At 36.2% G+C, this 22,647-nt stretch overlaps 2 protein-coding genes across 4 annotated transcripts; one reads left to right on the forward strand and one right to left on the reverse strand.

The window, feature by feature from the left end:
- Positions 1-306: 306 nt before the first annotated feature.
- LOC131538742 (zinc finger protein 501-like) lies at positions 307-10,053 on the reverse strand. Its single transcript, XM_058772817.1, has 2 exons — positions 7,128-10,053; positions 307-2,646 (listed from the first exon to the last, which is right to left on the reverse strand). Exons 1-2 carry the CDS (start codon positions 7,309-7,311, stop codon positions 1,550-1,552), a joined length of 1,281 nt encoding a protein of 426 aa, XP_058628800.1. The 5' UTR covers positions 7,312-10,053; the 3' UTR covers positions 307-1,549.
- Positions 10,054-12,643: 2,590 nt separating this feature from the next.
- Positions 12,644-22,644, forward strand: LOC131538726 (gastrula zinc finger protein XlCGF57.1-like). 3 transcript variants are annotated; one of them, XR_009270653.1, is made up of 5 exons: positions 12,644-13,440; positions 17,326-20,684; positions 21,255-21,319; positions 21,627-21,730; positions 21,854-22,641. XR_009270653.1 is itself a non-coding variant. In XM_058772791.1 (2 exons), exons 1-2 carry the CDS (start codon positions 12,882-12,884, stop codon positions 18,381-18,383), a joined length of 1,617 nt encoding a protein of 538 aa, XP_058628774.1. In that variant the 5' UTR covers positions 12,644-12,881; the 3' UTR covers positions 18,384-21,398. The 3 variants fall into 3 exon arrangements, 1 of the variants encoding a protein (XP_058628774.1); XR_009270652.1 differs by having other exon boundaries at positions 17,326-21,319; positions 21,854-22,644; XM_058772791.1 differs by lacking the exons at positions 21,627-21,730; positions 21,854-22,641 and having other exon boundaries at positions 17,326-21,398.
- Positions 22,645-22,647: the final 3 nt, after the last annotated feature.

Below are 22,647 nucleotides of genomic sequence, written 5' to 3' on the forward strand. Positions count from 1 at the left end.
TTTTAACATTGTTCTTTGGGGAGGAACTCTATCTTTGAGTTGATTGAATCTCACAGTTGAATCTGCTGGTTTTGAAGATGAAGATGAACTTCATTCACTGTGAAAACTTTAGATAACGTTTCTTTGTCAAGTTTCAAATTTATTCCAGGAATACATGGCCTCTCGGCCCATAGTTCCACAAAATCATAATGACATGGCAGATAATCTTTTCTTCATTCCATGATATATATATATATATATATACACACACACACACACATACATATATACACACACACACACATATACATACAATGCCAATCTCCATGCATACCCCGAATCACAAACACTTGACACATCAATACAAACATCACCAATGTTTCTTTGTCATGTCACTTGTAATGTCTGGTTAGAACAGATTTATCCAGATGATATTTTACAGCTTGATGCATTATTGTGTCGTATTTGATGAGGAGACAGCATCAGATCTGAAAATGCTGGATCTGAAGATGAAGGGCTCATCCACACGAAGCCAGTTTTCCCTATCCAATCTTTTATTTTCTTGCTCTTCCGTAAACACAGCGTTGTCTCAAGAAATAGAACACACAAAACCACTGAAACCGACTCAAAATGATGTTGCATTCATAACAGACCAGTATGTGGTGCTGTAATTCTGCCACAGAGATAAAAACAGAGAAGATGACTTGGAGCATGCGCATAAACCTTGAACGCTGTATACAAACCAAACACAACAAAAAGAAAAGCTAATAAAATTAATAAAGCTAATAGGCTCAGTAGTGTGGTGGCTTCCGCCATTGCTGTGACAAATCACTCTCAAAGTCTTGGGGTTTTGATGCCAGAAGAGAGACTTTATTATCAGAGACAATAAGGCCGAGAGACCCTGCAGGGAATCTCCCGAGTTTGTGTCTGCAAACTCTTTTATACAGTTTTTCCTTTAAGGCGTGCTCCATACATTTCCTACATCATAGTCATTATTTACCTTCTTTTAGCTGCTTCTTTATCTGCTTCCTGGAACAGACAATAGGCCTCATTTTATGTTACGTGAAAGGAAACCATACGTCTACACATTCCATTCTTCTGCAGGCCTCGCCACACACAGAAAGATACATTATTATAATAGTAGAATAACTTGATAAATAACTGGTCATATTCACTTTGATTATACTTGATTAATTCATATTCTGATTAATAAAACTATCCTACAGTATCTTCTGCAGAAAGAACAAGCATGTAGACCGCCTTTGTTGTTGCTTTTACGTGACGTAGCGTTGGTGTCTGACTGGGGTAAAGACATGGGGTGATGACATCATCGTTTCACAAAATATACAGATTGGCTGTACACACCAATCACAAAGGTGTCGTTTTCAGATTTATCCACTCTGAGACCCGGTTTAAAAAAATAGCGGTTTCAGGCTGCCAAAACGCCAGATCCGTCTGGACGAAACGCCAATACGATACAATTTTTTTTAACATAAACAGCTAAATGTGTCTCTGTGTGTACGGGGCCTCACTGTGATTGTTTTTTGTATGACTGTGTAGTGCAGAAGATTTAATTAAAACGCTTCCCACGTGCAGTGCAATGATACGGTTTCTCTCCACTGTGAATCTTCTCGTGTCTTTTCAAATTTGATGAATGACTGAATCTCTTGTCACAGTGTGAACACTTATACGGTTTCTCTCCAGTGTGGATCCTCTCATGTGTTTTCAGATGTGATGAATGATTGAATCTCTTGCCACAGTGTGAACAATGATAAGGTTTCTCTCCAATATGGATCCTCTTATGTGTTTTCAGGTCTCCTGACCTATTGAATATCTTGTCACAGCGTGAACACTTATGAGGTTTCTCTCCAGTGTGGATCCTATTGTGTCTTTTCAGATGTACTAACTGACTGAATCTCTTGTCACAGTGTGAACACTTATAAGGTTTCACTCCAGTGTGGATCCTCTCATGTCTTTTTAGGTCTCCTGAATCACCAAATCTCTTATTGCATTGTGGACACTTATAAGGTTTCTCTCCAGTGTGGATCCTCTCATGTATTTTCAGATGTGTTGACCGACTAAACCTCTTGTCACAGCGTGAACACTTATAAGGTTTTTCTCCAGTGTGGATCCTCTCATGCAGTTTTGTACACGTCACTGAAGTAAAAGTCTTTTCACACTCGAAGCACATGTACTCTTCCACAGCAGTGTGCATTTTCTGACCTACTTTCAAATTTTGTAAATGCACAAAACTCTTACCACACAAATGACATGAATGTGGCTTCTCCTTTGCATGAACTTTCAAGTGTTTCTTCAGAACTGAAGCCCATAAAAACATTTTACCGCATTGATCACATGCATGCTGCTTCTCTTCAGTGTGGATGTTCATGTGATACTTAAGGTGTGCTGATTGTGTGAAACTCTTCCCGCACTGCTCACAAGTGAATGGTTTCTCTCCAGTATGAATTCTCATGTGACGCCCAAGACTTGTTTTGCATGTGAAGCTCTTTCCACACTGAGTGCAAGTGAAAGATTTCTTGGCTCTTCTTTTCTTTAAATCTTTCAGTTTGGTTTGATGGCAACTTAAAGGTTTTTCTTCAGTTTTGACATGATTTTTCTCCTCAACTTCACTTGATTCTTGATTCTTCTCTTTTTCTTCAATCAATTCTGAAATAAAAGTAAAAATGGTGAAATGTGAACATAAAAGTGAACTCTGAAACAGTACAGGGGTCCAGTCTAACATTTAAGAGCAGCACCACTAAGTTCTACGGATGGTGGTGCCAGAAGCAGGTTTGGTAGCGCTGGGGGGCTGGTGTGTGGGGTATCAAATATAAAGATAATTTAATCATAAAATTACTAAGGCTTCGCGTTAATAAGTGCAGTTACTAATAATATTACAGTCTTGGTAATACACATTTGACAGAAAAGCACTGAGCTTGAGTTGGGAAGCATACAAAATATACTTTTAGTAACATGCAAAATCTAATTTTCATATAGAAAATTAATATATTCTCCTCTTACTTAATGTACCATTATTCTTCTATAGATCTTTATATCTTATATAAAACTGACCAACAACTTCAGTGATTTTAATTGATGTGCAATTCAGATGCAAAGTGAAGAAAAGTGATTTGAAAGTTCTTATTACATACACAAAAATAGTGCAAAACTTTGACAGAATTAGATTTCTTGATGATCTGATGTTTTATAATAGTTATTTTATCATTTCAAAATATAAAGCAAGTAAAAATGAATGACTAATAAGCAAATAAGTGCTCCTGTGCTGCCATCTACTGGTTATTGTGGTAATTTGATGTATTTTTAAAGTGCTTTTTAACCACAAAACTATATTTTGATATGCATTGTGTTTTGTCCAATTGGCTAATTTCTAGAGTTTTAAAGTGCTGGAAACAGCTGTGTGGAATACTTGAAAGTCATTAAAAAGTTCTTGAATTTCTCTCTCAAAAGGCTGTACAAACCCTGAAATTGTGTGAAATTGATGTAATAACATTGGACTATTTCTGCCACAACACCATGGTTACAGTTAGCGTTACTGCTTCGGGGTTTCTGTGTCAGTGCTGTTTGATCTGTTCATAACAGAATTCTGTGAAGAATTTGAATGCTTCTCACTAGCAGCTACTCGCAGCAACCTTCTTCTGTCTGTGGCTAGTTCAAATGCTTCTCACTGGATCTTAAAGCGCTGTGCAGTAACCATATCGCGAGATCAAGATTGGTTCCCACGTAACCTGTTCTGATCTCGTTTGCTGACCAGTTTGCTTTCGCTGCTCTCTATTATCGGTAAGTCCCCCTTGCTCATTCGGACAAACAAACAGAGTTGCTAACTGCCTTAATGTCTCAGTGTGAAAACCTTGTCCCAAGATGTTTTTTATAAATTTTGGACACAGAGGGACCATCATTTAACTGTGGGATTTAAATATGCCATGGAGGGATTTATAAAAGATTTTAAAATAAATATGTAAAAATACAGATCACAATGCAAACGGGAGAAGCCTCATGTTACGGTCGTCATGATCGCAATGACAACATGCCGGATTAACACTGTTCATGTATCGCAATTAATTTACATTTAACCAGTTTAATATGGAGAGGCACTGAAATGCAACGATAGACCTTCTAAGTGTTTTTGACCTACACTGTACATGATGTAAGAATAGTTAGGTTAGTATGTTAGCATAGACTCACTAACTTTAACGTTTTAGCTCTAGTTTTAGCCAGAGATACCTTGCTGAAGCTCAAGATGGCATTAATGTACTGCTTGAACAGATGAAAATGGTAACTTAATGAGAGTATGACAACCAGAAAATGAACGCTTTTCGTTTGGGGATTGGGGCTGAATAAATTTAATTGCAAATACTCTAAGGATACCTGGAATCTGTGTTACAAGTGCCCTGGGCACATAGTTTTTCCATTTTTGTAGCATAAACACCATCAAACCGATGAAAGCTTCAGATCTTCCAATGTTTCTCTTAGGGCTGGGAAAACAAATCAATGCATCGCGAATCGAGAAATGATTCAGCATCAATTCTGAGATTTTCCGAATGCATCGCGATTCCTCTGGAATCGATTCTGAGCTTAGTTTTGAAACGCTGAAACCTAAACATGTCCGAGTTCCGGTCCCCTTGCAACTGATACTGAACTGCCATTGGCTCATCTGCGTTTGAGGGGAGGGGCTTAGCAATAGGTCAATTATTGGTCCGAGCTGCGAAATTGTCCATGCTGCGCAGAGTAGTGCGGTTTAAGTAAATCTCCATCACATGCTTTCAGATGGAGCAGCATTTACTACACAGAGACGTAGTTCACTGACACTGATATTATGAAATCGCGCTGCGATAATAAAGTTGTTTGCGTAGCTTCTCAGTGAACTACGGCTCTGTATCTGAAAGCATGTGAAATTCCACATTTAATTAGGGCTGCCACTAACGACTATTTTTATTTAGATTAATCTATCGACTAATTTATCGATTAATCTAAACTATTAATTTCCCACACACAAAAAAATAATCAACAGAAATGTGATTTCAAGTTAAAAGAAGTTCACTCCCATCTTCTGGCATTTTGTCCTATTCTACTGCCCACGTCGCATCTCTGTCAACACAAAAACGCGTTCTGTGTGAATGGCGCCCGCACTGAGGATCTATAATAGAGAACGACGCCTATGAGCGCGTCGCGTCACACGTCAGCGGTTAATCACGTGCGATGACATGCGATTGGATCATTCATTTCTCTTTACTATGTTATCATTGGCATATTGCCAAAGTGTCTAATTCTACAGCCTGGTAATATTTCTATTCAAAATCGCAATTCCTCGATTTATAAAAAATAAAATCGTGGCAAAACATTAAATTCGAATTAATCGATAAAATCAGAAAAATCACCCAGCCCTATGTTGTTGTAGCCGTGTGTTTATTAGTCACGTTGAATCAATGAAAGCAGTAAAATCTTCTGTTTATTACAACGATAGGGATTTCCTGAATTTCTTCTGTGGGGCGTATTTGGAGTTTTTCGGATGGAGCTTTACTACAGATCACAGAACCGTGCTTCAATGACAAGATGCGCACATAAATATCGCAGCTTTTGCCTAATATCGATTGTGATTTATCGCAATTTATCGTGCAGCCCTAATGGAGATTTAATGGACTTGTAAATATTAAAATGCATTTCTATAGCTCCGATTGATTTTAAAATGTAATTTTGTCAGCCCCTGAAATGGGTCATATTGACATTCCTGAGCGTCTTAAGTTACGCTCTTTCAGAGACATTTGCATTTACTGCTTGGACGGAGCAAGAACACCTTCTAAAATGCATGTGCAGATTCAGTCAAGTGATAAAGTTTATCCTCTTGTGTTGAACTTAATTTATAAAGCAAAGTATTTGCTAAAATAACCATAACATTAACAGCAACGCTGAAATACAAGCGCCCGGTTCTGTCAGTCAGATGCGCATGAAAGTTGCATGTGTTACTATAACAAACACTGCGTGTTTTCTTTCAGAATCATCATTGGCTGGTAGAAATAATAATAATAAAAAAAATAGGTTATATAAAAATTTTAGCTTAAAAATTAAGATTAGGTATATGTGAAAATAAAGCCCTAGGAGAACTGTTGTGATCAACATTCAGCAGTGTTTCTTTACTGAATGAATCCACGTTTTTAAACTAACCAATTCAGCCAATGATTCAGTGAGCCATTTAAAAAGCCAGTCACTAACTTCGTTTCTGAATGAATCAGCCCTTTGAACGAATCGATTAAATAAAAGACTGAATGTCTTAAGACAGTGATTTGCCACCACCAAGTGGCACTTTTCGTTTTATATTTAGAGCATCGTTTAATTTTTTTAATCATTTCATATTTCAGTATTTATCTGTATTGTTGTGTTGAATTAAAATTTCTTTCTAAAGGTACTTTTTTGTAATGTCTATTCAGTGATATTCTAATTTAACACAAATATGACAACTTTAAATTACCTGTAACACACCATGTGCCGATTATTTAAAGATAAAGTTATTAAGTAATGTCATTAATTTGAGGTTAATTTGATGAATAACTTTATGTAATTAATTAATTAAAAAAATAAATCGCTTGCTAGCCCTATTTAAAAAATGTAAATACACAATTAACCCCCTTCCCCCTCCTACTTAATTTTTCTCGTTATTTACTCACTCACTCACATGTTGTCCCAAACCTGTATTAATATCATTCTTGTGCTGAACACAAAAGAAGATATTTTAAAAATGTGGGTAACCAAACAGTAGCTGGTCCACATTTGTTAGTAGGAAAAAATACTATGGAAGTCTGTTCAACTGTTTGATTACACACATTCTTCAAAATAACATTTATCATAACATCATAATATTGTTTTCTGTGAATGAGTGAGCAGAATGATTTTCACATCATTTTTGTGGCATTAACTCTAGTCTACCACATCCAGTTCTCAAAGGTCTTGTGAACAAATGCTCTGTGTGTGTATCATGGCCTTATTTCAGTAACTTTCAAAAACACAAACATATAGGGTACATTCATGCTGCTCATGTATTATTGTTGCACAGTTTGTGCTGAATACAGTGTAATCACACTTAAGACATTTTTTTTTTTTTTTTTTTTAAATATGAATGAAAAATAAACACCAACCTCCTGGTTCCTCCTGTTTTATTCTGCAGGGTTCTGGTTCCTCCTGTTTTATTCTGCAGGGTTCTGGTTCCTCGTGTTTTATTCTGCAGGGTTCTGGTTCCTCGTGTTTTATTCTCAAGATTTCTGGTTCCTCGAGTTTTATTCTACAGGTTTCTGGTTCACTCTCCTCTTTAACAAACACCATCTTCACAGCTGATACTCCTCCAGATATTCCCTGCTTGCTTCAAAACTTACGATTGTGAGGATGAGAATATTACAGGTATTTACTGAGCTGATTAAAAAAATGTATTTTTATATTTACAGAAACAACATTTCTAACAGATTGTACTAAAACAGCATCACAAAACAACAGAGAGCGCGTGAAACTGAACTTCTTCCTCTGAGGTTTAATGGTGTTTGGCAAACAATCGTGTGTGTTTTAGCGCCACCCGCTGGACTGGAGTGAAGCGGCGCGAGGAGAGAGATAATACGGGAATATACTTAGTGCGTGTATAAGGTGATCTGTTTTTTGTTTTCTTTACAAAAACCCGATCTGCACAAATAAACGATAAGTAATTCAAATTAGTCTCACATGGTATTTGATCAGCATCAACAGTCTTCATGAGTGAGGATTAGAGGAGAGAAATTAGGGAATTATTAGTCAAATATTTAATTGAAAATCACACAACGTTGCAGCATGTAAATATGGAAATTAAGATAAATAAAAACACGTGACAATGACAGTTTTAAGCTTTAGCATGAAAAACAACATCCTTGGGTTATGTGCCTGTTTAAATATCTGTGACTACATAACTGACTGTGTTTACAAGGATATTTTGATATAGGATATCTTTGTGTATTTGTCCTTTCAAATTCAAAAAGACACCCACATATCAATTGTTTTCTGGCCCAGCTCTGGTCCACACAACCACTTTTCTCTCGGCCCACATACTGCAACAAATGACAGCCCTGGAGTGGCCCTAATCTGAATTATAAACAGGGGCTATACATGGGTCATAACTGGGCCAAGTCTGAGCAGTTAATAACTTATAACTGGCCCTGAAGTGGACCAGAACAGGTTTTATTATTGGTACAAATTCTCAGCCATAAGCAAACCACATCAACACCAGCTGTTAACCAGAAACCCCAAAACTGAGCCCCAGCCTAATCTTCTTCAAATCATGTGTATAAATCAGTCCTGAGAAAATTAAATTCTGAAAATGACTTTATTTAACAGTCATACACAAATTAATACACAATTGTTTAAATTAGAACAAAACTATTAGCATTTGAACACTTTCTAACATTGAGATTAAACAAAGTAATTCACTCAAAGTGTAAAACAAACTTGTTAAATTAAATGTATCCGACGGCTTCATGAATGAAGAATAAACACCAACCTGTTTGTTCTTCAGTATCTTCAGTGCGTTTGATTCTGCAGGGTTCTGGATCTCTCATCTTCTCTCTGTCCTCTTTAATAAACTCAGTCTTTGCAGATTTCAGCTCTTCCTGATGATCGTCTTCACTGTAAACTGATGGAAATATTCCAGCATTTATTGGTGAATTGCTGAATGTGTGATTGTTGTGGGAGGAGCTTCACTGAACATGAATTTCTATGTGGAAGAACCAGATTTGCTAAAAACAACTACAGGTAAATAACTACACTGGAGAACACAATATCTAAATATAGTTTGATTTTCCAATAACTACAGAGCAATAAAGTAATGAACATGTTATAGTTTTATATGTGCAGAAACTGACAGTGATCATAAAATCTTACGAACATACAAAAACACAAAATCACTCAGGTCTTAATGAACTTCACTCAAATTTCTCAATGAGTCCCAAGACCTTGAACTTAGAACAGCAGGCAAGCATGTGAGAAAGTTCAAAGTTTTAAGTCAGAAAACACACAAACAGCGTTGTACTCAGGCAGACACGATCTCGTATACTGTTGTATGTTACACTTTAAGTGCTGTTTGAAATTTTCTTCTAGAATGAGCATTTTTATTAGACTCCTATGTGCAGGTTCAGTAATTTCACTGTAATGGAAATGAATACGTTTTTTTTTTTTTGCCATTAAAGTGAAATAACTGAAGCTATACATAGGAGCTTGATAAAAATGATGTTGCAAATGTGGCAAATTAGCATTAAGCACCCAGTTTGCGCTTGTATGTAATTAAAATTAACTTAGCTTACATTTACAAAATGAGCCTGCAATAGCAGAAATAAGCCTTTTTTAAAGAAAGTGAAGTCCATGTTTATTAAAACTGTCAATGGTATGAAAATATTAAATGAAATTAGAAAAAAAAATAAGAGATTGTGGTTCAGTTTAGTTACTTTTGTTATTATATCCATGTATTTTATTCTAATGTGACAAATAATAATGGGTTTTTCTTTGATTTTTTAGTGTGGGTTTGGTGAAGTTTACTAAAACAAACATTTTCATGTGTCCTCCAAACTGACCCACAACCTCATCAGTTTGTACTTGAGAAATTCATTCATTCATCAGCTCCACACGACACGCCAGGTTTTGAGCGTTGTATCTCCAGGAGCGGAGTTTGAGAGCCCTGCAGAGATGACTGCACTTCGGCTCACTTCTCAGACAGACAACGTTACTCAATGCATAGCATAATTACACTTCAATTATTGAATTTACTGACTTTTCTATTGTTAACTGTTGTACTCATTTATGTACTGTGTAATGCCATACTGTTAAATAAAATGCAAAAGCCTGTAAGTACGTCTGATGTTTTTCTTTAAAATAAGCATTTCTTTCTGGCTACTATGTATAGGTTTCTATGTAAGTACAAGTCCTTCTGAATGGGTTGAGGCCGGGGATTTAGCGCATTTGAAGTGGAAGTACTTGATGAACATCTACTATGTGTGGAGAGCATTCACTCATTATCGTTATCTCATTTTTGACTAAGATGGCTTTTAGAGGCTTTGCATTGGAACTCTTCAGTTATAATTGTATGTAGTTATTGTGGATCACTGATTGTAATTATTTAACTGCATACAGTTTTATTTGTGAATAATCATTGTTAAATTACATAGAACCAGTGGTTAAAATATGTTCACTATTTAGAAGCAAAACTATATACAACCAAACATAATTTGTTTCACGTAATCACAGGAGGTTCTAGCTTTAATTGCGCCCCTGGGCGAGAGCACCCAATAACAAATCTGGCCAGCAACTGCATGGTTAATACAGATGACAGCAAGGCCACTGAGACGTTCTTGTGACATGGTGGACCTCTGGCAAGATCTGATGAGCTTCAGCTTTGAGAAGCTCCTCTCTGCTTCAGCTACAGTCACTGGGAGAGTCGGACAAATTCTGAGAGCAGTCCACAGATTTGGATATTGACAGGACTCCAAACTTCTTTCCCACTCTTTCCAATGTGTACAATCTTTCCTGAAGGGGAGAGGTAAACATCAACAGCATCAACACTGAAAAATGTGACCTCCAGCTTCTTCAGGGCATGACTTAAAGATTCATCAAACGATTTGCATGAAAAGTGCATCTTTGTGGACCTCAGCCCTTTAAAAGACTCTCACATGAGGAGCTGACAGAACAATGTGAGGCACTGCACTATAAAGGACTCTCAGACTTGGATGGCAAAGAGCTTGCACAGGAACTAAAGGACTTGCCTGACTTGCCATCGAGGACCATAACCCTGCTTAAGCTGCTGATGTTTATTCATGAAAGGGAACTCTCAGAAATATGAGAAGAATGACTGCAGCATCCGCATGCATCAGTTTACTCACATGTATCTGGCTCAAGACGTCACACCGCACCACTGAACAGATGCTGAAACGTCCACATGTTTTTTGTTGTTGTTTTCAGAGCTCTTTGAGGAAATTTCTATTAGATGGAGAATACAGTTTTTCTGCGAATTCTAATGGCTAGAGTTTGTTAAATGTATGTTCTACTTTAAAAAGAGTTTGCAGCGGAATGTATTCTTTTTGAATACACCAACTAAGTTCTAGGGATTTTTTTTTTCAAGGTCTTTGGTGGCAACTTCTTCCATCACCCTCATTCCTTGGTACTTCATTTGACCCTCTGTAAACTACCCTGCTGAAAAAACCAATAGAACCCTGCCCAAAACACAATAGAAAATGTAATGGTTTTAATGGTTATAATGGAATTGTATTGGTTTTAATGGAAACTATAATGGTGTCTACTGGTATGTGATGGATTCTATTGGTGGGATGTTAAATCCATTGGAAAAATGCCCAAAACACACTACAAAAAGGAATTTTGTAATGGTTTGACTGGAAAAAAACTAATGGTTTATAATGGTATTTTAATGGAAACCATTAGAATTTCTGTGATGGTTTCTATTGGGCTTCTGTTGTTTTTTTTTAGCAGGGTAGTAGTGTCTGAATTCTGTCCGTCAGAACTGAAGGGTAATGGTTCATCCTCAGCAGCAGGATTTGGAGAGGATGCTTCTACAGGTATTTCTAATGAGAGCATATGGCATTAGCTTACACATGTTATTCAGCATTTATAGTGGTGGAACATCCCGCATACCCAGTAATAATACTAATAATAATAAAAAAATCATCAATGTTACTTATGGAAACTGGAGCGGTGAATTTATTTATGTTTCCCTTTTGCAAAGTTTATATTAATTACAAACACACCTGATGAATCCTGCTGGGGAGGAGTGAGAGACATGGAAGAAAATGTGTTTTCCTCGTCCTCAGGCTCAGATAAATGTGTGGCTGAGGAACTGGTTTTTCCACCCTCAGTGCTGGAGGGGGCTCCAAAATATTTCAGAAGTGCCCCTGAATAGAAACTTTACGCTGAGCCTATGAGCCACGTGAGACATTTTAAGTTAATATAGATAAATATTAATAAAATTTCACACTTGGAATAATATCGCTGGTGCTCTTTATTACTGACACGATTGTTGTCAGTTTCTGCACATACTTAAAAGTGTAACATGTTAATGATCTTACTTAATTGCTTACTTAAATATGATAATAATGTAATTATCATAAAATCAGACTATATTGAGATTCACATAGACATTATGCTGCTGTAGTTATTTAGTAGTTGATAAAGACGAGTCTTATTATGTTTTGTGTTTGTTTTTGTATTGCTGATGTTTTATCCATTGTGAGAAAATATAACAATATAACAGTATTGTCTTTCAACAGAGCAGTTTTATAGGGTTTTATCATATCCTGACTCAAATAATGTGTTTCTAATAGCAAACACTCAAAATAAAGTGAGATGATGTTATGGCAACGTTGCAAAAGAGATAACCTAAAATAACCATTAGGCAACCTTGTGATTTTCATTGAAATATTTGACTTCGCTCATTTTAATCTACCAATCCTCTCACTCATGAAGACTGTTGGTGTTGATCAAATACCATGCGAGTCTATAATTTATTTATCATTTATTTTTGCAGATCGGCTTTTTCAAAGGAATACAAAACAGATCACGCAAGTAATTTCTCCCGTATTATCTCCCTCCTCGCGCCGCTTCACTCCAGTCCAGCGGGTGGCGCTAAAACACACACGATTGTTTGCCAAACACCATTAAACCTCAGAGGAAGATTAGTTTCACCGCGCTTTCTGTTTTGTTGTGATGCTGGTTTAATACAAGCTGTTAGAAATGTAGTTTATTTAAATAGAAAAGTACAGTTTCTGAATCAGGTCAATGAGAATCTCTGTAATATTCTCATCCTCACAATCGTGACTAAGTGTTGAAGCAAGCAGGAATATCTGGAGGAGTATCATCTGAGATCTGCTGCTGTGAAGATGGTGTTTGTTAAAGAGGAGAGTGAGGAGAACATGATTGAACCAGAAACCTGGAGAATAAAACACGAGGAACCAGAAACATGGGGAGTAAAACACGAGGAACCAGAAACATGGAGAATAAAACACGAGGAACCAGAAACCTGGAGAATAAAACACGAGGAACCAGAAACCTGGAGAAAAAAACACGAGGAACCAGAAACCTGGAGAATAAAACACGAGGAACCAGAAACCTGGAGAAAAAAACACGAGGAACCAGAAACCTGGAGAATAAAACACGAGGAACCAGAAACCTGTGGAATAAAACACGAGGAACCAGAAACCTGTGGAATAAAACACGAGGAACCAGAAACCTGTGGAATAAAACACGAGGAACCAGAAACCTGGAGAATAAAACACGAGGAACCAGAAACCTGTGGAATAAAACACGAGGAACCAGAAACCTGTGGAATAAAACACGAGGAACCAGAAACCTGTGGAATAAAACACGAGGAACCAGAAACCTGTGGAATAAAACACGAGGAACCAGAAACCTGTGGAATAAAACACGAGGAACATGGAGGTTGGTGTTTAATTTTCATTCATCTTTGAATACTGTCTCAAATCAATGTTTCATAGTTCTTATAGAAATGTGACTGAACCAACACTGAGAAGATCAAATTATTTGACTTCGTTTTCACTGTTTTGGAATTGTAAAACTGTTTAACTCAGAGCATGTGAGACTGAATATACAAATTAATTTTGTTTTTACATTATTTGGACTCAAGTCGCTTGGACTGTAGTTATTTTCAACCATGTGAATGTCTGCTTGTTCAGTAAGTTACATTTCACTGTGGACTCTTTGGTAAATCAGCCGACACGCCCATTCAAACAAAGTGTTCAAATCAGACGCTAAAATCATCATTTATTTCTATGTAAAAACATAGATGCAGGAAACAATAATAATAATAAATGCAGGTCATGACCCCTTTAAAAGTATTACTTTTGAAGTGCTGATACCTGCAGATTCCCTGTAGACAGTAACATCATGTGCATTTGAGCAATTCCATGCAAATGTCAACCTTGTCATGAAAAAATTCATTTTTTACCAAAATAACAAAACCCTTTTAAAATTGTCCTTTAAGGTCTGTATTTTATTGTATTGATGTGCTGTCATGGAAATTTTAAGGAAATTGCTTTGTTTATTCACCACAGATAGTAAAGTTAAATTTTCAAGCAACCATATTTCATGCTTTCAAAAGAGGGATTAAAGACTCCCTTTTTTATACTTTGTTAACAGTAAGTATTTTGCAGAAAGATGGGGGCATGCATGAGAAATAAATACACTCACTTTGTTATGACAGCACTGCCTTGTAAATTTATAAGCGATATATTTAGGAAGTCGTGTCGCTTCAGTGCTGTGTCACGTCCGTAACGATTTAAATATAAAGGTTATACTGTATAATAAATTTTAATACAAATAACGTCAAACTTTATATACAAAGCCAAAATAAGTCCATGCTAATTATGATGGACAATTCATCTCACTTGCTCTAAACAACCTTAATTATGCATTACGGACGTTTCATATTAAATCATGCAATTGACCAGCTCATATTTGTTCACCATGCTGTTGGTATTAAAATCACTGGCTCACATTAAATTTATCTCTGTTACTGTAGGCTATATCAGAACATTTCAGAAACCAATTCATTCTAGTGAATTGTATCAAATTATTAATTTAAATGTAAGTACATAGTAGTTAAGGCCACCTAATATAAAGTGGGACCCAATATTTAATAACATGTAAAAAGTAAAGACTACAATGAATTAATTTTACTTTATTTTGTTTTAAGTGAATTAACTTTATTAATTATTATTTTTTAAATGTCTTATTCACTGATTCATGCTCATAACAGCGATCAATATACTGTATGCTCACCTTTTTTGGACATCTGTTTTACAGAGCTCTTGTTCCTATGAAATCCTCAACGCTAGTCAGTTACAAATGTTGACCTATGTAAAAAAAAGTTCTTGTTGTTAATTATTTATCTTTCAAGTATTTCTTAAAGACGTTCACATTAAACAATAAATGAAAATACTGTACGTACTTCATGCTCACCTTTTTTTGGACATCTGTTTCACACAGATCGTTTTGCTGCGTCTTAATCTTCTTAACATCCAAATGCCAGCCATTAAACTTGGTAAAACATAACTACTAATTAATTATTCTTTTGAGACGATAAATAACATGCAGATTATTCTAAAGCATTGGCTTACATTGCAATTATTTTGACAAACATAATGCAGCTATTTAGAATCATGATTGCGCATTTAGCAACGCAAACTGGGAATAAACATTGCCACGATTGTATTTTGCATACCATTCTTCACACAGACACAGGCCTACACAGTACACACTAACAAGCGGACAATAGGCTACTTCAATTCACCGAAGCTTGTTCTGAGTGGAAACCGCGGCATACTCCGGAACTTGATAAACATTACTATAGCTGATTATATATATTAGCAATTCTATGTTATTTGCGGTCTAAAGTAAACACCACATTAGCAAACAATCATGTCCGAATTCAGTTTTGAACATGTCCGCACTGATTACATTTTAACACCACACTCGCACGAACACAAGCTAATCTAAAACAAGGTGATTTCAGTTTAAATGTTATTAATTGTGCAACCTTACCATACAGATGTCTCAGAGGGAAATGTTTGTTGGTTTAAATACCTAACAGAGACCCACAAATAGATCTCGGTTAAAGTTTTTAAAGCATTTTATCTGATTTGCCAGAGTCAGACAAGTGACAAGTTCAGATCTGTCACATCTGTATAAATGGTTTTTCCTCATAAATGCAAATGTGAAAAACAAAATAAAATAAATAATTTATGTTCCATGGAGAGACAACCCTTATCCTTTTGGCTGGTATTATTTATTTTGGCTTGTGCATTTGAATTCGCAGAATTTCTACAAAGTATGTCGACTCCCAAAAAATCTAGTCCTTTTTTGCCACGTCCATAACGCATGCATTTGCCGATTTAAAATATAAAACATGTGCATAGACTTTTTTTTTTTTCTGATGCCTAAACTCTATGGTTAGGGGTTTAGAAAAAATATAAACCGATGTTTCAATATATTGTTAACATTTACATTCTCTGAGAATTTATGTTTCAAGTTTTTAACCGCAAATGTGATGTCTATAATGCTGGAATTGCTCATTTGTATTATGCTCAACCTATAGATGTGTAGTGTTTCTTTACAAAGTGACATCGCCATCTACTGGCTTGTCAGCATAATGCAGTGTTTTAGTCGTTTTCATGGATCTGTGTGAACAGGGACTGTTTTGACAATGGTTTCGTCTATACTGCCCAACAAAGGCAAAAGACCTTGTGTGAAACTAGGGCTGCATGATAAATCGAAATGAAATTGGAATCGCGATTAGGCAGAAGCGTCATGCGTATCTTTCAGTGAAGCACAGTTCTGTGATCAGTAGTAAATCTTCATCCGAAGGCCAGAGGGCGCTCTCGTGCAGAAATTCCAAATACACCCCACAGAAGAAACCTAGGAAATCTCTATAGCGGTTGCTGAATAAACAGAAGATTTAATTGCTTTCATTGACTCAACGTGACTAATAAACACACGACTATGGCAATATATGGTTTATCTGAGTTCTTATTATTATAATTTTCATTATAATAAAGTATATTTATAATGCAATGCCTTTATCACTGCTTAGAATACTATGAAATATGTTGTGTGCCTTATTCTGTGAAAGAAGCCACATCATCTCACAGAAGGATTTATTTCAAACATTTGGCTGACGTTATGAAGTGTAAAACATGTTATTAAATGTGGTATTTTCACTTGCTTTCAGATGGAGCAGCATTTACTACACTGACAAGCTACGCAAACAGCTGTCATTATCGCAAACGATTTCTTCGATTTCATAATCGTACGATTATATCGTCTGCGGTTTTTGTTAATGTAGCTTTGTCAGAGAACTTCAGCTCTTTGTATTAAAAGCTGCTCCATCTGAAAGCAGGTGATAGAGATTTACTACTAATCACAGAACCGGCTTTACTGACAAGACGCGCATGACTATCGCATTTTCGATCGTGCAGCCCTAATATGCATGTTAGATAATGGTGTAGTTGATCAAACATTTGATAGTTATCCTTATAGAAACATGGGATTTGTGATTTATTTTGCTTTAAAAATAATATGATGTTTTAAAAATAATAAATTTAAGATCAATGTATCTCATTCATGGAAAGTTTCAGGGATGTATAATTTATTTATTTTTAAAAATGCATCAAAATGAAAAACTAAGAAACCCTGATGAATTCTGATGAACCCTGGCCGGAATCTTCATTAATAATGCTGACAGTTATAAAGATTCAAGCAGATTTAGATTTAGTTTACTGAAATAACCCATTCTTTCTTTTATTTCAGAGATGATTGAAGAAAACGAGGAGAATGAAGAATTGAGTGAAGTTGGGGAGAAAAATCAAGTCAAAACTGAAGAAAAACCCTCGAGTTGCTCTCAAACCAAACAGAAAGGCTTAAAGAAAAGAAAAGTCAAGAAATCTTTCACCTGCACTCAGTGTGGAATGAGTTTGACAAGCAAATATAATTTTGACGTTCACATGAGAGTTCACACTGGAGAGAAACCATTCACTTGTGATCAGTGCGGGAAGAGTTTCACACAATCATCAAACCTTAAGGACCACATGAACATCCACACTGGAGAAAAACCAAACAAGTGTTTACACTGTGACAAGAGATTCAGTCGTCCAAGAGACCTGAAAACACATGAGAGGATCCACACTGGAGAGAAACCGTACACATGTGATCAGTGCGGGAAGAGTTTCACACGATCATCACACTTCAAAGAGCACATGAACATCCACACTAGAGAGAAACTGTTTGGATGTGATCAGTGCGGGAAGAGTTTCACACTAAAAGGACACCTTACGGCACATATGAGAGTTCATTCTGAAGAGAAACCGTTCACATGTAATCAATGTGGGAAGAGTTTCACACAATCATCACATCTTAACAGACACATGATGATCCACACTAGAGAGAAACTGTACACATGTGATCAATGCGGCAAAATGTTTTTGAGGGCTTCAGTCCTAAAGCAGCACATGAATGTTCATACAAAGGAGAAGCCACATTCATGTGATTTGTGTGGAAAGAGTTTTTTATGTCTACAAAGTTTGAAAGAACATCAGAAAATGCATACTTCTGTGAGAGAGTACATGTGCTTTGAGTGTGAGAAGACTTTTACTTCAGCGAGCAGTTTAAAACTGCACGAGAGGATCCACACTGGAGAGAAACCTTACAAGTGTTCACACTGTGACAAGAGATTCAGTGATTCAGCAAATCGGAAAAGACACGAGAGGATCCACACTGGAGAGAAACCATATGACTGCACTACATGTGGGAAGTGTTTCAATAATTCATCTGCTCTACGCAGACATACAAAAAACTATCACAATAAGTAGATCATCTTCAGGTCCAGCACTTTCAGAGCTGATGCTGGGTCCTCACGAAATGTGACACAATAATGCATCAAGCAATAAAATATCATCTGGATAAATCTGTTCTGACCAGTCATTACATGCGACATGACAAAGAAACATCATCTAAAGTTTTCAGAGAGACTAAAGTTCATCTTCATCTTCAAAACCAGCAGATTCAGCTGTGAGATTCAGATCAACTCAAAGATGGAGTTTCTCAACAAACACCTGAACCTGGTATTAAATGAGCTCTGGGGCTAAATTACGAAAGGCTATCGATAAGCTCTAATGTTAACTGTTCTGCTTTTGGTGCTGGGTGAATATAGCAAATACACTTACACTTTATTATTGCTACAAAAATATTATTAAACCGACTGTTTCTATATGTGATAATATCAAGACATTCGTCACTGATGCATTTTCGTTATTTTGCAATCCAGAAGCGAGATCTCTCTTGTACTTTAGGTCTGATTAATCTAATTTTATTTTTTATTAAGTTTGACTTTCAAGGATTATGAAAACAAGATGTTTGAGGTAAAGTGATATATTACAGAAAATCTGATTCGTCTTGAGGACTTTATGGCTGCTGTGTGCGACGCGTGTGTCCATGTGACCGTTTACACCACTTACCTATAACAGAACTGGATTGCTGATGATGTTATAGAAGTGAAGCCACTTTGCCGCCATATTGCTATTCCGTAGTATTCTCATATATTCTATTGAATTTAGAGTAAATCGTACGATTTTTATGAGAAAACCACCTAATGAGTCAGCTTTTTTATATCTGAAGTATCCCTGTATGTTCTTACAACACAAACGTGCTTCGTGTAAAAGGTTTTAAGATTTGTTTCATGTTGAGAATTTCCCCTGCCTATCAAAAAAAAAGAAAAAGTATCATAAAATTTTGTAATTTTTAAATTCCTTGTTATATCATTGATTATTTTTTGATTATTTTAATTCCTTTTGTATGTAAAGCACGTTGAATTACCATTGTGTATGAAATGTGCTATATAAATAAACTTTGCCTTACATTAATAATTAATTCAACATAATATGCATAACATTTAACTCCTATGGAAACTGTAATGCTAATAAAATGCCATAGAATCAGAACATATAGAAATACACACATCGTAACATCATTAAGAGAAATAACGCTGACTCCATACGGTGCAGACTTCAAGACGAGAAGCTTTATTTCCAAGATGATGCATGGTAAGCTTTGAATTTAAATACAATATAGAGCAACATAGTAACAGATGCTTGTATTGTAAAATTAGTTGTATATTCTATAGAGAGACTTAGAAGGACTGTATTTAAGTTGTATTGCTGGGTCTTATTTTGTGTGGTGATCACTCCCAGGTGTCGGTCAGGACACAGGAACCAGACCAATTGCTGAATTGAGGGTATTTAATGAACAGTTGAAGTAGGCATAAAACAATCTTTCAGTTGGCTTTATAATATATGTGTGTGTGTGGTTCTGAAATTTAACAAATATAAGTAACAGCATTATGAAATTATGTGATTGTTCATTTATCTGTGCGGCCTTTTTTACAGCGCTTGTCTATAATTTAAAATAATAGCTTACATTTACAAATAGCAGAAATAAGCCTTTTTAATGAAAGTAAAGTGAAAATGCACAATAGCACACAGAGTTTGCTGTTTTTATCAGTTGACATAACATTTGGCCTTGAAAAGACCGTATACATAAATGATAAACTGAAGCAGGAGGCCTTGTGATAACCTGTCCATTTGTTTATCCAATCAATTCTTTGAGTCTTTGATCTAAAATCAGTGAATATGCATAACGAGTATGAGTTTTTTTTAAAGTTTTTTTTTCTTACATTTTATTAAATGTCAAAATTTAAATATATTTGCAAACACGTTTATTTAATATTAAATGTGATCTATTCAGTGATCAACTGGAATTTCACAACCAAACATGTCTGTTGCAGCAACAATAGCACAGTTAGCTGAGGTTAAACACATTTTATTCACGGCTGTAAAACATTTTCTGTGGAGTTTTCCATGAAAATCTCTCAGGCTGCATCCGAAACCGCCTACTTCTCTACTATACAGTAGGGGGAAAGCATAGGCAAGCAAAGAAGTATGTCCGAAACCTCAGTATTCATAAAAGAGTAGTCGAGAAGTTCCCGGATGTCCTACTGCTTTAGCCCAGATTCTTGAGTGCTCATCGATGGATACTTTTCAATCCCAGAAGCCCACGGGAGATCAATACGTCATCATCGAATGTGATGAAGAACAGCGACGAGGCTGTTTACAAATGTGAGTATTACAAACCAAAAGCACGGTTTCCTGTGTTAAAATCACATTTGTTGAGCTACTGTAGAGTAAACTGTTGATTTGCTTAAGGTGTAAAGACCCTAGACAGTAATGTTACAGTATATTTGTGATTTTGCTGTAAAAACATGTCTCATGTATAGCGAACAGCAGAGCTCCAGTAAACACACACACGTCTCCAGAGTGCTTTACATAAACCATATACATCTTAAAGACGATTACTAAATGTCTATTTAATATGAGACAGGAAAATGTACTAAAAGAATTACAGATGAGCGCATCACAACATGAACACACATCTGAGAGTGATGTATGTGTTATTATGTAGAATACACTGATGTCAACACTGCTTTAGATGAATGTAATGTAAATATACAAGTCTACGTGGAGTAACTAAACATAACTTATCTGTTTTATTTGTCCATTAGTATTGTAGATAAACTGAGGAACATTTGTGTTGAATAAAAGTGAGTTAACGCATCAGTAACTGCCTCAACATGTAGATGCAGTATTGATCAGATAAATCACAGAGCTGACTCTCGTCTGATGTTACAGAAACACACGAGTGTTTATCCGCTGAAGACTGACTGACGGAGGAATGCTGCCATCAAAGCCTCTCAGTGAGTACACTATAGAAATGAATAAAACATCTTTTAAATCTTAAGGTGTAGTTTATTTTGGGTTGGGGGGAACGCGCGCACACACACACACACACACACAAGGATTGAACAGCATTGATGCAAGTCTATAATGACTGAATATATATATGTTTGAAGAAATAAACTAAGAAATAAGCAGCTTTATTGAGCATTTGTGTCAAGGCACAAAAAAGCATTTACATTTAAATTTTTACATTTTTTTTACATTTACGATTATGCATTTGGCAGACACTTTTATCTGAAGTGACTTACAATGCTCTTATTACAGGGACCCCAATCCCCCCGCAGCAGCTCGGAGTAAAGACACCGGTGGTGACGACTGCGGAGATCAAACCAGCAACCTTCTGCTGACCAGTTCATTACACCGCAAAAGTAATGAAGCTATATAAAAAAATTAGCATGTAATTGTAAACATATGAAATTTAAATTTGTCAAGAAATGGAATGCTGGCAACATGAGATGTGAAATGTTTTGCTCTGTGTAAATGTGTTACAGGTAGTTGTTCTCATAGAGAGCAGGCACACAGATGTTTGGAGCAGACACAGCAGCAGCCAGATTGTCCTGCACGCGTTCTTCTGCTCTTGTTCAAGATTGTACTCTCAGACAATGATAGCCTCGATGTCTCTTTCTCATCCATGATCAGATTCAGTCTGACTGCAGCAGTGAGGGAGGTGATGGACAGCAGAGACAGGTGAAGGTGGACGCGGTGGTCAGCTGCTTCATCAGAATAAAGCTGCAGAACTGGACCAGCTGTGTTGAGATGGCAGTAGGATGTGGCCTCACCGTCTGTAAATACATGATTGTTAGAACAATATGTTTGAATAAAACTTTGTTTCATGTGTTGTTGACTTGTGTTTATTTATTGTCATGGTTACTTTTATTTACATTTTACTCATTTGTTCATGTTTCCTGTTGTTGTCAGTAAATAAAATATAATTGTTTCATTAACACATGCATTAATTCATTACTTGTCTGAAAATTGAGATGTATTCACTTTGGCTGGATTTGTCTAGTGTGTGTAGTCATGCATAGCTATGGCATATGAAAAAGCAAATTACATTTTGCTTGTTTTCCTGAAAAAATATAATTATTGGTCATAAGTGTTGGGCTACCACTGCTTTCTGAGGTAATATTAATTTCTAAGTAGTAATACTCACATTTTTCGAGTGTAAAATCAACAGTCTTCTCCAGAGATGAGATCTTTTGAGCTGATCGACGTCTCGTTTGTGCAGATATTACAAACATGGAGGAAAACGTACTAGGTAGGGTTGTGGATTTATAGATGCTAT

This window comes from Onychostoma macrolepis, chromosome 04, assembly GCF_012432095.1.
Source record: "Onychostoma macrolepis isolate SWU-2019 chromosome 04, ASM1243209v1, whole genome shotgun sequence".
NCBI classification, from domain to species: domain Eukaryota; kingdom Metazoa; phylum Chordata; class Actinopteri; order Cypriniformes; family Cyprinidae; genus Onychostoma; species Onychostoma macrolepis.

What these genes read in the sequence shown, in the direction of transcription:
- LOC131538742 (XM_058772817.1), bottom strand. Translation starts at nt 7,311, where the DNA reads ATGGTGTTTGTTAAAGAGGAGAGTGAACCAGAAACCTGTAGAATAAAA. An exon ending in AAAACAGGAGGAACCAGGAG is followed by an intron (nt 2,647 to 7,127) that starts GTTGGTGTTTAT and finishes CTTTTATTTCAG; the next exon opens with AATTGATTGAAGAAAAAGAG.
- LOC131538726 (XM_058772791.1), top strand. Translation starts at nt 12,882, where the DNA reads ATGGTGTTTGTTAAAGAGGAGAGTGAGGAGAACATGATTGAACCAGAA. An exon ending in AAAACACGAGGAACATGGAG is followed by an intron (nt 13,441 to 17,325) that starts GTTGGTGTTTAA and finishes CTTTTATTTCAG; the next exon opens with AGATGATTGAAGAAAACGAG.